This window comes from Lactuca serriola, chromosome 8 (genome assembly GCF_051521515.1).
Source record: "Lactuca serriola cultivar US96UC23 chromosome 8, Lser_US96UC23_V15, whole genome shotgun sequence".
Lineage (NCBI taxonomy): Eukaryota > Viridiplantae > Streptophyta > Magnoliopsida > Asterales > Asteraceae > Lactuca > Lactuca serriola.
The window spans coordinates 80,055,705-80,070,542 of NC_136415.1; the positions used below are offsets into that span (position 1 = coordinate 80,055,705).

The 14,838-nt window shown below is 39.6% G+C and overlaps 1 protein-coding gene and 1 non-coding gene across 2 annotated transcripts; one reads left to right on the forward strand and one right to left on the reverse strand.

Annotated features, from left to right (window-relative positions):
* Positions 1 to 6,042: 6,042 nt before the first annotated feature.
* LOC145071702 (small nucleolar RNA R71) lies at positions 6,043 to 6,149 on the reverse strand. Its single transcript, XR_013690708.1, has one exon. It is a non-coding gene; the product is annotated as a small nucleolar RNA R71 (small nucleolar RNA).
* A 930-nt stretch (positions 6,150 to 7,079) lies between these two features.
* Positions 7,080 to 7,658, forward strand: LOC145067089 (uncharacterized). Its single transcript, XM_079014300.1, has one exon. It carries the CDS (start codon positions 7,080 to 7,082, stop codon positions 7,656 to 7,658), a length of 579 nt encoding a protein of 192 aa, XP_078870426.1.
* Positions 7,659 to 14,838: the final 7,180 nt, after the last annotated feature.

The following is a 14,838-nucleotide window of genomic DNA, read 5'->3' on the forward strand; positions in this document are numbered from 1 at the left end:
TAAAGAAGAACTTCTTGACCCGGAATAAAGTGTTTTTTTGGTTATGTGCTTCTCCCATAAGAATCTTGTGTGTGCATACATTAGGGTTTATCCCGTTTATTGGCTCAATCACATCAACCCGGTATAATGGGGTAATGTTACTAGGGTACCTCATTGCTCCAAAGATGTTGAAGTGAATGATCTCTCCATCAAACTCATAGTAATGTTTCCTTTATGAACATCAATGATCGTGTGAGCGGTATTCATGAAAGTTCTTCCAAGGAGGATCATAGATGATTTGGAAGGAGTCTTCTCTTCAAGATCAATGATACAAAAATCTGCAGGAAATACTAGTTGATTAACCTGTACTAACACATCCTCCAAAACACCTCTTGGAGACACACTTGACTTGTCTGTTAACTTAATGATTACTCCCATTTCTTCCAAAGGTCCAACATTGAGAGATTGAAAAACCGAATATGGCATCACATTGATCGAGGCTCCAAGATCTAACATGGCACTTTCGACATGCAAATCACCAATGATACAATGGATAGCAATATTCTTGGATCCTTGCATTTGGGAGGTAACTTCTTTTGGATAACTGTAGACACATTTGCATTGAATTGAATCTTTTCACTTTCCTTGAATTTCCTCTTCTTGGTGCACAAATCCTTGAGAAATTTTGCATAACTTGGAATTTGCTTAATAACATTCAATAGTGGAATGTTGATTTGGACCTTGCGGAAAGTTTCAAATAATTCATTTTCTTCCTCTATCTTCTTGGAAAAGGCTAACCGGGAAGGAAAGGGTGGTGGTATGACCAATGGCTTGATGGTCTTGTTGGAAGATTCAGGTTGCTCAATATTTGTCACAATCGGTTCCTTTGGAGTAACTACAACCTTTGTAGGCTCAACAACAATAACTTCATCTTCTTCTTCTCTTGAGACTCTTTTAGGGTTGCTTTCTCCAAGTGTTTTCCCACTTATCAAGGTTATTGCACTCACATTAGGGTTCTTCTTGGTTTGAGATGGAAGTTTACCCCTTTGTTCCATCTTGTTGAGAGCAGTGGCCAAGTCTCCAGTTTGTGCTTGAATGTTGGAGAAGGTGTTCTTGGTCTCTTGTTGAAATTGAGTTTGGCTTTGAGCAAGAGAAGTAACGAGTTCTTGAAGACTCATTTGATGGTAACCACTTGATTGGACTTGTTGATGAGGTTGTTGGTAATTTGGAGGTGGATGAGATGTTTGTGGCTATGGAGGTTTTTGTGATGGTTATTATGGATATTGGGGTCTCATCATAACAATTGGTGGGTTTTGCTTTGGTGGGTATGGGTTGTTTGGGTTATTCCTCCAATTTAGGTTGTAGGTGTTTTGAAATCCCATGGGTCTTGGTTGACCTTGATGCCCAATACACCTGCAACTCCCATCATATGAAATGGGTTCAATGTCCAGTTATGAAATTCTTGAAAAAAAGAATAAATCGAAATATAGTTCATGACATTAAAATCCTCCGGTTCACTTCCAAGTGTGGTACATTTATCCGTATAATGCCCCGTCATTGCGCAAATACCACACACCATCAATTGTTGACCAATTCCCACCACCATTTGACTTAACACATTAGTCAAGTCCAAGAGTTTTGATTCCAAGTGTTGGGTGTTGCTAACTTCACCAACCACTTGTGAAGAATTTTTCTTCATTTCATTGCGAGTCCCAAAGTTCCGTTGATTTTGAGAAATGGTTCCAAAAAGTGATCTTATCTCTTGAGGTGTCTTGTTGAATATGTCACCACCGCTTGAAGCATCAATCATCATCCAATCCTTTTCATTCATACCCTCATAAAATTGTTGAAGAAGTAGTTGTTCGAGTATGTTGTGTTGAGGGCAACTTGTACAAAAATTGTTGAATCGCTCCCAAAAATCATGAAATGTCTCATTCTCCCCTTGACAAATCCCCAAAATGTCACTTCTTTGACTTATCCGGGAGGTGGGACAGAACTTTCTATTGAAGGCTTTGAGTAACTCTTCCATGTGTGAATACATCTTGGTGGTAATTTGAATAACCACTCTTTAGCTTTATCTTCCAAGGTGAGCGGGAAATCGGTTAGTTTGAAATCATCCAATGTCACATGCTCGGGCAACATGCTAACACATATCATGTGAATAGATTTCAAATGCATTTGAGGATCTCCTCTATCCAAACCATGGAATTTGGTGAGTTGATGTATGAAACTTGACTTCAATTCGATTCCTTGGTGGTTTGCGGTATAAACTATAGCAAGGGGTGTGTGAGTAACATCCGTCTCCATCATTTGTATAAGTGTCAACTCTTGAGGGGGATTGGGTGGATTAGGGTTATTGGGATATCATTGCATGTAATTGGGATGTGGTTGGTAAGGTTGATATGGGTGTTGAAGGTGATTGTACATTTGCGGTGGATAAGGTTGGTAGTTAGGATATTAGTTGTAGGGGAGTTGTTTTTGTGGGTACATTGGAGGTTGTGGGTAATAAGGTTGATTTGGTTGATGTGCTTGTGGTGGTTGAACTGGAAAACATTGTTTTGAGGTTGGTTGTTTTTATAGAAGTTTTGGTTTTGTGGTTGTGGTTGTTGATAACCGGGTTAGTTTTGAGGAGGGGTTTGATTCCAAGGTGGCATATCTATAAGAGGTTCTTGGTTTTGTTGTATTGGTTGTTGGGGTGGGGTATTGGCATCTTGATTGTTTGGGTTTGGGTTGGGATTGTGAGGTGAAGTGTGATTCATGGCTATGTAGTTTTCAAACGGAATGTCTTCTAAGGAATGACCAACAATTGGAGAACTCGGTTCGGTGTTGGTGTCACTTGAAGTATGAACATGATCTTCTATGTTGATTAGTGGAGAAGAGGATGAAGCTTGAACGAGATGCTGTTGCTTTGCTTGCTTGGCTAACTTTTTCAACCTTTTTGGTTCTTTTTCAATTTCTGGATTGTAGAGTAGTTCACCGGTTCTTGTAGACCTAGGTATAAACAATCAAATAACAATAACCAGTTTCCCCGACAACGGCGCCAAAACTTGGTGGGATGTCAAGTCCACCATGCAAATTACACCCTTTGTTTGCAAATAAAACATAATATAATGGTAAAAAGGGGTATTGATCCTCGGGGAAATGGTTGTATTCAATCACTAATGCAATCTAATAAAACTAGTGTAAATAAACTAACTAACTACAATTAAACTAAGGGGGGGGGGTATTGTGATAGCTTACAAACTAAAAGACTTGAATAACTAAAAAGCTTTCAATTAAGCAAGATGATGAGATGCTCAAATATTGGAAAGAATTGGTAAACCAAGGCAATTCAACACAGTGAACAGTTGTGTGTTTATCATTAGGATTTAATATGAAGCTTACCATTCATCCCAAATTGGTTATAGAAATCATGAAACATGATATGCCAAGATTCCTCATAAGTTATATGGAGGTTGGGGAAGCCCACAACACACCTTCTTAATCAAAATCAAAGATCCAATTGAAGCAATTGAACCCAAGAAGTTGATTAGCCTTAATAATGAAGGAATCCTCAATTCCTAGAGGATGTCAATGCTTACACATCCATAAAGGAGTTATGATTCATAAGCTAGAGATGATTTCTACCATCATAAAGCCCATGTTCTAAGTAAATTCAATGATTCAATGTTAAACCAAAGAAATAAACTAACCATTGCTTATTGATATTTGCATATTTAGCTATATTTTTATGTTGGTTTTTTTTTTTTATCATTTATTGGCTAATTAATTGCATATTATGGACAAAAGATACTTAATATTGTTCAAATTATATTTTCAGTCTAAAAAAGAAGCTCGGAAGCAAAAGGAAGCAGGAGATATGAACGGAAGCTCGGGAACGAAAGAAAGAAGAAAAAGGCTTAATTCTGAAGCTACTCGGCGAGTAGGGTCCTCTACTCGATGAGTAGACACGAAGATTCGCGAAGCGACACGTGGAGTCCTTGTCGTATACAGATTCCTCAAGGGGGACTCGACGAGTCAGTTGGCTACTCGACGAGTATCCCCTGTTTTGAGAAAATTATAAATAGACTTCACAAACCCGAATTGAGGACTCTCTCTAGATTTTTGGTGGAACACTTGGCGATCAAGGAAGTCTTGGAGCTCTGGAAAACGTTGAAGAACCCTAATCCTTCATTCTTAAGAGACTAAGGCACTTTAGGTTTAATTTTCCACTTTTTATTTGAATAGAATTATATTAGGTTTATTTGAATTCGTTTTTAAGCTTTCACACACTGAATTCATGAACTAATTTCGTTAGTTTCTGCTTGGGGAAAACAATTTTGCTCCTATGGTTTAATTTACTCTTTTAATTAATTGTTAGTTGGTGATATTGAATTAAGCTTATTAAAGACCCTTATGCATTAACCATAACTGTTTTCTGTTAATTGCTAAGTGATTAAGCTGCATGAATATCTCTTAATTGCTTATCTCATATAATTTATGTGAACACAATACTATATGCCTAGGAATAATGAACATGAAACTAGGATTAATTAGAGAATGGGTAAATTAATGTGTGATCTTGTGTGATACACCATCAACAAGAGGTTAATTGAATCACCAAAATTAATTAGCTAGCTACAAGTCTTATTTAACCCGAATAATTAAACTAGGAAATCTATTAGTTTAATCAACTGGCCATTGCTTTAATTGATATGTTTTCTAAGGATTAGTAATAGCGAATGTGAATCTAATCACCAGAGTCGGTAACCAATAACAATTAATCTATCATATTATCATAAAAACTAACCATAGGAGTAAATGAGTTGAACCTAAACAGAAACCCTTTTTGATTATTGAATTTAGTTTGTTTTTACGTGTTTTCAGCTTTTAGTTGTGTAGTTAAGTTTTAGTTAAGTTTCTAGTCTTGCATAACTAGAGAAACCCCTATTTCTATTACTTGTTTTTAGTTAATTCTAGTTTATAGTTTTAATTTTCCGTTCCCTGAGTTCGATACCCTACTTATTTAGCTACACCACAATTGATAGGTCCTGCCTTTGTGTGTCAATTTTATAATTAAAAGTAGGATTAAAACTAGTTTTGTAAACACACATGAAGTTTTTGGCGCCGTTGCCGGGGAACGGTTTAAAAATTAGCACTAATTTCTAGTTTTATCAATCCTTTGTGTGAGATTTATCTTGCACAAAGTTATTTTTAGGTAATTTAGTTATTAGGATTAGTTTTAATAGTTTTCTATTTTAGAAATTTAATTAGAATTTTTTTTTGTTTCTGCCTTGAACTCACTGAGTGCAGTCGAACCTACTCGGCGAGTCTATCTCTGGTTCACACTTTTTATTTTTATTTTCTTTTTGTTCTTTTTACACGTTTTTCTTACTTTGTTTGCAGTTGTTACATGACCCGAGGATCCAATACGCCTTTGGTTCCTCCACTTGAAGACCCGAAGTCCTCTCTAAAGAAGAACAAAGGAAAAGCCATTGGAGAATCCGCTTCTTCAAAGAACTCGCCTTTGAAGAATCTAAAGTCCGTTTTAAGCAAGAAAAAGAGAAGCAAATCAGGAGCATCTAGCACCTCTTCTTTGGCAAATGAAGACCCAATCAAGGAAGACATCGTGAACGAGTCCGAAGGGGAAGAAAGCGAATTTGGAGAAGGTAGCGATCTAGAAGGTGACTTTGACAACACCATGGCGAACGTCGATGAAGTTCCCATGGGCGAATGGAAGAAGTGCATACGAGATGATACCGACCCGGGACTTATGCAACCCGCAATTCCCGCGACTGCCAATTTTGAGCTCAAGGGTCACATACTTGCTCAACTCAAGGAGACCCCCTTCTACAGAAAAGACCACGAAGATGCCTATAAACACTTGGATGAAGTTAATGATGTAGTTGATTATTTAATGTTCCAAATGTGCCTCGCGAAACCCAGCTGCTTCGTATGCTTCCAGTTACATTCAAAGGTGCTGCAAAGGATTGGCTCAAGTCAATCCCTCCCGGATCCATCACTACATGGGCAAAGATGAAAGAAGAATTCATTGACCAGTTTTGCCCACTTTCAAAAATAGCCAAGTTGAAGAAAGTTATAGCCAACTTTGAACAACAACCCGGAGAGTCCCTTTATGAGGCATGGGAGAGATACAAAAGTCTACTAAGGAATTTCCCACATCATGATCTTAATAGCCAACAATAAGTCTCCATCTTCTAAGATGGAGTCAATGTAACAACTAGGGAGCTCCTTGACTCGCAAGGACCCCTCACAAAGAAGGCACCCCCGGTGATCAAGGAATTAATTGAGGAGTTCTTTAAACGCTCTAGAAAATATCATAATCCATGAAATTAAGTAAGTAGGGGGGGGGTAGTGAACACTGTTAACGATAGCATGGCGGCAATGATGGCTAAACTAGATAGTTTAGATAGGAGGATGACTAAGATGGATCAAACAATCCATGCTATTCGGGTAGGATGTGAGAATTGTAGAGGACCTCACCTCACTAAGGATTGTGATTGGATGAGAATGGAAACAAGAAGGCTCAAGTATTCTATTCAAGTGGCGATAGATTTGATGACAACTAGCGAAAACCAAAGAAGGAATGGCTCCCGTATGACGAGTATAAAAAAGCAAAGGAGGAAAAATTCAAGCAAAAAGAATGGGGTTTCTATCAAAAGGAGGAACCGGTTATGGAGAAGAGAGCTGATTTGGAAGAGATGCTTACAAGATTCGTAGCCGCATCGGAGAAACGACACAATGATACCGATGCTACACTTAAAGATCAAGAAAATTTGTTGAGAGAACACCAACTTATGATGAAAGATCAACAAGCTTTGCTTAGGAATCAGCAATCATCTATTCTCAACATAGAAAAGCAGCTAGGGCAACTTGCACAACAAGTGAATCAGAGAAGACCGGGTGGACTTCCGAGCAATACCGAAAGTAACCCGAAAGGCGCACATATAAACATTGTCACAACTAGGAGTGGGAAGATTATAACCCCTCTGGCCCCTATTCAGAACGAAGATCCGAAGCCGGTACAAGAGAAGGAGGCAGAAGGGCAGAATCAAGATCAGACCTAGCTGAACCCAGACTCTACTCGCCTAGTCCATGATATGGACTCGACGAGTCTGACACCTGATCAGAAAAATAAACCTCCTGTTAAGCCATATCAGCCTCCACTGCCATACCCAACCCGAGCTAGGCAAGAAAAGAATGAAGAAGACTACCAGAAGTTTCTAGAACATATAAAGGCTCTTCAAATTAATATACCATTCATAGAAGCAGTTGCTCAAATGCCAAAATACGCCAAATTTCTCAAGGAGCTTCTAACTAATAGAAGGAAGATGGAAGAAGTGAAGAAGGTGGTCCTAAACGAGAACTGTTCAGCTGCTATGCTGAGCAAACTTCCTAAGAAGAAAGGAGATCTGGGAAGTTTAACATTGCCCTGCCAATTTGGAAACTTGGCTACCATTTATGCACTAGCTGATTCAGGGGAAAGTGTAAATCTCATGCCTTACTTGTTTTTCAAAAAGTTAGATCTTCCCGAGCCAAGGCCCATTCGTATGGCAATACACCTAGCAAACAAGATGGTTACATTTCCTAGGGGAATTTGTGAAGATCTTCTGGTGAAAGTGGACAAGTTCGTGTTCCCTGCGGACTTTATAGTTTTAGACATGGAAGCGGATCCCTAAGTCCCGATTATCTTAGGAAGACCTTTTCTTAATACAACAAGTGCTATTATCAACATGCGAGACTCTAAACTTACCCTTCGGGTAGGAGACGAATTAGTCACTTTTGGAGTTGATCAATCCATGAAGCATGCAAGGAGTAGTGATGACACGACATTTTCGATTGACATGTTGGAAGAATTGTTGGAAGATTGGAATGAAGATAAACCAAACAAGTCCACCGTCTCATTTGAAGAAGAGTTTGATGCTGAAAGGGACCTGTTGGATTAGAAAGATTGCTCGAGGAAGCTAAGTATAACGATCTGATCAGAAGAGCAGAAAGCTCGACTCGCTGGGTAGCCTCGACCGACTCGGCGAGTCCATTCGAAGAATCCCGAACAGTCGTGAAAATTACACCGGACTCGACGAGTCCCCTTACTGGACTCGACGTGTTCAGCATACAGAACACAAAAACTGAGCTCAAGGCACTACCAGATCACTTGGAGTACACATTTCTTGAAGATGGCCAGCAAAAACCAGTAATTATAGCTGCTGATTTGGCCAAACATGAGAAGGAGAGCCTTGTGTGTGTACTAAAGAAGAGGCAAGGTGCTATAGCATGGAAGATAACCGACATAAGGGGAATTAGTCCGGCCTATTGTTCCCACAAAATCAACTTAGAAGACGGATCAAAAGTTGTAGTACAACGCCAAAGAAGACTCAAACCAGACATGCAAGAAGTTGTGAAAAAGGAGGTGGTGAAATTACTAGATGCCGAAATCATTTATTCGATCTCTGATATCCCATGGGTGAGTCCGATCCAAGTGGTTCCGAAGAAGGGAGGCATGACGGTAGTGGCTAATGAAAACAACGAATTAATTCCAACAAGGATGGTAACCGGTTACGAGTTTGTATCAGCTATAGGAAGCTAAATGAGGCCACATGCAAGGATCACTTTCCATTGCCTTTTATCGATCAAATGCTTGAGAGGCTTTCCGGTCATCTTTATTATTGTTTTCTCGATGGGTTTTCGGGGTACTTTCAAATTCCAATCGACCCACAAGACCAAGAGAAAACCACTTTTACATGCCCGAGTGGGACATTTGCATATAGACGCATGCCTTTTGGGTTATGCAATGCACTAGCTACTTTCCAAAGGTGCATGATGGCTATTTTTCATGATATGATCAAAATGTTTATGGAGGTTTTTATGGATGACTTCTCGGTTTTTGGGTCCTCTTTTGAAGATTGCTTGTCCAACTTGAATCTAATGTTAACAAGATGTGAGATGACCAGCCTTGTCCTTAATTGGGAGAAGTGTCATTTTATGGTGAAGGAAGGAATTGTGCTAGGACACAAGTTCTCAAGGATGGGGATAGAAGTGGATAGAGCAAAGGTGGACACTATAGCCAAATTGTCACCTCCAACAAATGTCAAGGGGGTAAGAAGCTTTTTAGGCCATGCGGGGTTTTATAGGCGCTTTATTAAAGACTTTCCGAAGATCACAAGACCCTTGACTCAACTTCTTTTGAAGGATGCCCCATTCAAATTTTCTAAAGAATGTATTGAAGCATTTAATTTGTTGAAGAAAAAGTTAACTACTTCACCTATTATGGTGGCTCAAAATTGGAGTCTCCCTTTTGAGCTAATGTGTGATGCTAGTGACTTTGCGGTGGGAGCTGTTTTAGGACAAAGAAATGACAAGCATTTTCAGCCAATCTATTATGCAAGCAAGACATTGAATCCGACTCAAGAGAACTACACTACTACCGAGAAGGAGCTGTTAGCAGTGGTATATGCTTTTGACAAGTTCCGGCCATACTTAGTTTTATCCAAGACAATCGTTTTTACCGATCACTCCGTGTTGAAGTATCTATTTGCCAAACAAGATGCGAAGCCTAGATTGATACGTTGGGTTCTACTTCAAAAAGAATTTGATATCAAAATACGCGATAAAAAAGGGATGGAAAACGTAGCTTTCGATCACTTATCATGACTAGAGAACCCACTTTTGGAGAAGTTAGAAGAAGATAAAATTGGGGATGATTTTCCCGATGAATATATCTTGGTAGTAGCAGGAGAAGTGCCATGGTTTGCGGATATAGCAAATTATTTAGCAACCAAAATACATCCCAAAAGATTTGACTCGCCAACAAAAAAAGAAATTCTTTTCGAAAATTAAATACTACTTTTGGGACGAGCCATACCTTTTCTGAAGCTGCACGGATGGAATGATAAGAAGATGTGTATTCGGGAAGGAAAGTCAAGAAATTTTGGCACACTGCCATAGTGGACCCGTCGGAGTACATCATGGAGCACATTACACCGCAAAGAAGATTTTTTATATTGGGTCCTATTGGCCTACAATTTTTAAGGATGTTGCTCAATATGTCAAGGAATGTGACTCATGCCAAAGAGCGGGGAATATATCATCCCGAAATGAAATGCCCCAACATAGCATCCAAGTGTGTGAAATATTTGATGTGTGGGGGATTGACTTCATGGGACCCTTTCCCATGTATAAAGGAAATAAATATATCTTGGTGGCGGTTGATTACGTATCTAAATGGGTGGAGGCACAAGCATCACCCACTAATGATGCTCGGGTGGTGGTACGATTTTTAAAGAAATTATTCTCAAGATTTGGAGTTCTTAAAGCTCTCATTAGTGACCAGAGCACTCACTTCACCAATGATCAATTAGCTAAGGTGTTGCAAAAATATGGTGTTCACCATAGATTTTCAACATCCTATCATCCTCAAACGAGTGGGCAAACTGAAGTTACAAATAGGGCGTTTGTTGGGGCTGAAGATTATTTTGATGTTGCGTCTTTTGGGCTCGTTAGTTTAGCCATGTATACTCCGGTTTGGGCCTGTCCAACCGAGAGCCTTTTATGTATTGTATATAAGTTAATGCTTGCATGCATATTAGGGTAACGAGATAGAGGTTAACGTTTTTAGAGAATAACGTTAGAGAGCTTAACGATAGTAATTTCAAGGTTTCTTTAATCGTTCTTGTAACCTACCAATCCTCTACAGTTGATGTTCTTAATCGAGCTCTTCTGAGGATTTTGTTTTAATCATTCGACTCGTTTGATTCAATCTTGTCTTGTTCTTTTTATTGCGTTCTTACTGTTTCTATATTCATATACTTGTTCAAGATCTAATCGATCTTCATAGATTAAAGGTTGTTTTAATCCCATCAATTGGTATCAGAGCAGGAGGCTGTGTAATCGATACACATCTTTTCTGTGAAAAAGATTTCCATTAGGGTTTTTCCGCATTCATCGATATTTATTGAGCCGTCATATTAATTGACGTATCTTGATATTTATTGTTTTGCCCTAATCTACTTTGTTACAAGTCTGATCTTTGAACAGGTGTTTTACGATCATAATGGACGCGACGCAATCAAACCCTATTAATATTTCCAACAGCATAGGTTCGACGACAAAAATTCCAATCTTATACACCCATGACTATGAAGTATGGGCGCATCATTTTGAAGACTACGTGATTGGATCGGAGGATAATGGGTACCTCATTTGGGAAGCCATCATCAATGGACCGTTTTCTCATTCTGCAACATCCAGAATCATCAAGACACAAAAAGAGTACAACGATCTGCTTAAGGATGTGAAGGATATTGCACAAGATGAAAAGGACAAATTCCAGTGCAATATTAAGGCGTTAAGGTTGATCAGATTCGCCCTTCAGTCCGACACGTTTAGATTGGTTAGCTCATGTATGACGACAAAGGAAGTTTGGGATAGACTTCGTGAACTGTATTCTACAGACGAGGATCTTGAACATTCTATCCAAACCTTGCTTCTATCTGAGTTTGGAGAATTCAGGCAAGGTGCCGAAGAAACAGTGACCCAGACGTTTGATCGCTTCAATCATCTTCTCAGCAAGATGATCAAACACGATATTGAAAGGAAGCTTATCGAACAGAAGGTTACTTTATTGAACGGATTGAGGTCTGAATGGAGAGCAGTGGTTTCGACAGTCAAAGCTCATGAGCAGTTTAAATCATACTCTTTGGCAAAACTGGTGGGTATTCTAAAGTCCCAAGAGAAGATTGTGGTTCAAGAGAAGAACGTTGTTTCGAGTCTTGGTTCATTGGCCCTCCTATCTAAAAGTAAAGCTGTGATGGAGGATGAAGAGCTTAACTTGGAGGAATATGATCTCACGTCTGAGGATTATGCCATGATGGTGTCAAATCCTAAGAGGTTCATAAAGAAGAGATTTCCCAGCAACAAAAACCGAAACTGGCAGGGAAGCTACAGCTCTGAAAAAGTGAACAATGAACCGAAGGCTGAGGAGCCCAAGAAGGAACCGAAGGCAGATAGCGATTCCGGAGTAAGCTGTTTCTACTGTGGTGGCAAAAACCACTACGCTAAGGACTGTGTTCTTAAGAAGATGGCTGAAAAGGACGATGGGAATGATGAGGAAGCCGTGCTGCAGAAGAGACTGGATGAGTTGAGAAAGAAGAAGTCTACCGCTAACCCTTCTATTAATGCTCTTATTGTGCAGGGTTCGGTTAATGATGATAAGTTCGACAGCACAGAAGTTTGGTCTACTGACTCAGAAGACGAAGAAGTGAGGAAGCCTACTCATGGAAAGGCATATGTGGCTAAGGAGGAAAGCAGTGGAGGAAAATGCTTCATGGTGACTGATGTATCTCAAATGAGGGGATACAACACCGATGGTGGAAGCGATGGACCGAAGGTACAGGAGGATATGTGCTTTACGGCCAAACCACTCAGCCAGCAGTTCAATGAGCTCGATGAACTGATAAAGAAGGTACAATCTGTTTTTATTTCATCTAAAGTACCACCATCCTCATATGAGAAAGATCTAAAAAATGTTAATACAAGAATTTCTCATTTAGATAGTAGCTTAACTCAAACTCGTGTCACCAATTCTAACCTGACTGATCAATTAAGCAGGGTGGCGTCGAAGAGTGAGGAGCGGCGAATGTGGATTGAGTTAAAAGAGTCGGAATTAGTTAAAGTCAAAGACGAAAACATTTATTTGCAGAGAGACAATTTAAAATTGTTAAAACAACGAAATGTTTTTTGTTTAATAGCTAAACGTTTATATTCCAATATTACTCAACTTCACTTGGATTGTGAGATAGGCCAAAAGATCCATCGCATGATTTTGCCCTTCCTAGAATTTAAGGAGGATGAAATCGATGCCGAAGCCTACAATTGTGAGAGTGTGATATCGTTTGATGATGTCAATCCGACCTACATGTATGGACTAGACAAAATTGAGTCCTTCATTAAATCCAAAGACCACAAGGACATGCTCAAAAATCTTTTGGACGAAAATGACAGACTTAAACTGAGAACCGAAACCATGCAAAAATTTGACTCTTTAAACGCCAACGTAAGCTCAGAAAAAAAAATCAATGTTGAAAATGCATCTGAGCTTAACGAGGACGAAAACATGAGTGAACTTTCTGTAGAGGACACGGTTGACTGCTCAGAATTTGTTAAAAGCGATACTGAAAACCACAAAAATCTAATTTCTGAAAATTTCGTGGAGTTCGCTAGATTGTCCAAACAAAAGTCCCCGATATTAGTAGAAAAAGTTGTTGTGTATCAAAAGGTCAGGACCACTCCGAATCAAGTATACAAAGTGACAGGAGTAACCGAACATCAAACAGCTGAGCTCACAGATATTGTAAACGAAGACAATGCTGATGGCTGTGATGAGTACTTCTGGGAAGCTCCAATAGATAATGGAAACGAAACTGTTGGCCTATCTGAAAGAACCTCCTGGATGAAAAAAGGGAGATACATACCTGAACCCCTGAATAAGCCGGATAATTTCAATGAGCCTAGCACCAGTGGTACGAAAGATATTCCTAAGGAGAATGATCGTTTGGCAAGAGAAGACATTCCCTCTACTCCAACAGCACAAAGTGGAACTTCTTCAGACATTCCTTCCAGTCCCTCAGTGCAAACTGGATCTTCTTCGGATATTCCCTCTGCTCCCTCGGCTCAAAGTAAAACTCCTGAAGTTCAAAAGGAACTAGCCAAGGAGAAACCGAAAACGAAAGCTAATGTTCATCATCAACCTAAGCAGATGAGAGATAAGAAGATAGAAAGGAACCAAAGATACAGGAAAAACCTTTCAGAAAGGAAACAATTCTGGCACTCCCAGAATGCATACTACTCACACCAAGACAAGAATCTGAAGTATGAAAACAATCCTGTAAGAAAGCCTGAATGTTCCAACAACCGAAAGTCAAGGTTCGGTTCACAAGAGAATACCAACCGAAGGCAAAGGTTCGGTTTACAAGAAAATACCAACCGAAGGCAAAGGTTCGGTTCACAAGAAGATACCAACCGAATGCAAAGGTTCGGTTCTGAAAAGGATTTCAACCGAAACCAAAGGTTCGGTTCCAAGAACAACTCCAACCGAACACAGAGGTTCGGCTCTGAAGTCAAAAGAGGACAAGACTCGAAGGTCAGCCCCTCCATTGATCAAAAGCAAAAGGGTCACCTAGAGTCATCAGCCAGGAATTCCTCCCCATCCAAATCCTCTCTTTCTAATTCTTCTCGTTCTTCTACTTCCACCGATTCATCTCCATCTTGCTCTAAAGCTAATTCCGCTTGTTCTCAAAAATCTCATTCGTCAGCTGAACAAAAGGGAAAGCAGAAGGTCAATGAGTCCAAACCAAAGTCCAAACCGAACTCACCCATCCCTAACAAAATAAAAGTCTTTACCATTAAAAAGAAAGATGAAACAACTCTAATAAAACGAACATATCTAGTTGACATCTCTCTTACTATTCCCGTTCCCATGAAAAGCTCACATGGACCCAAGAAACTTTGGGTTCCTAAATCTGCTTAATTTTTGCAGGTTATAAGTGACGAGCAGTTTGACGAAGAATGGTACATCGATAGTGGCTGCTCGCGTCACATGACAGGGAGGAAAAAGGAGCTCAGGGAATATAGATCTCTTGCAAATGGTGGCAACGTCAAGTTTGGAAATAACTCTTTCGGCACCATAAAGGGATATGGAATGATAACAAACGGAGACTTCACTATAAGGAAGGTGGCCTATGTGGAAGGACTCCAACACAACCTCATCAGTGTATCTCAGCTAGTTGGAGGTACATGTCTTAAAGTCTCATTCGATGATGAAGGTTCTGAAATCATAGAGAAAAAGACAAAGAAAGTGATTCT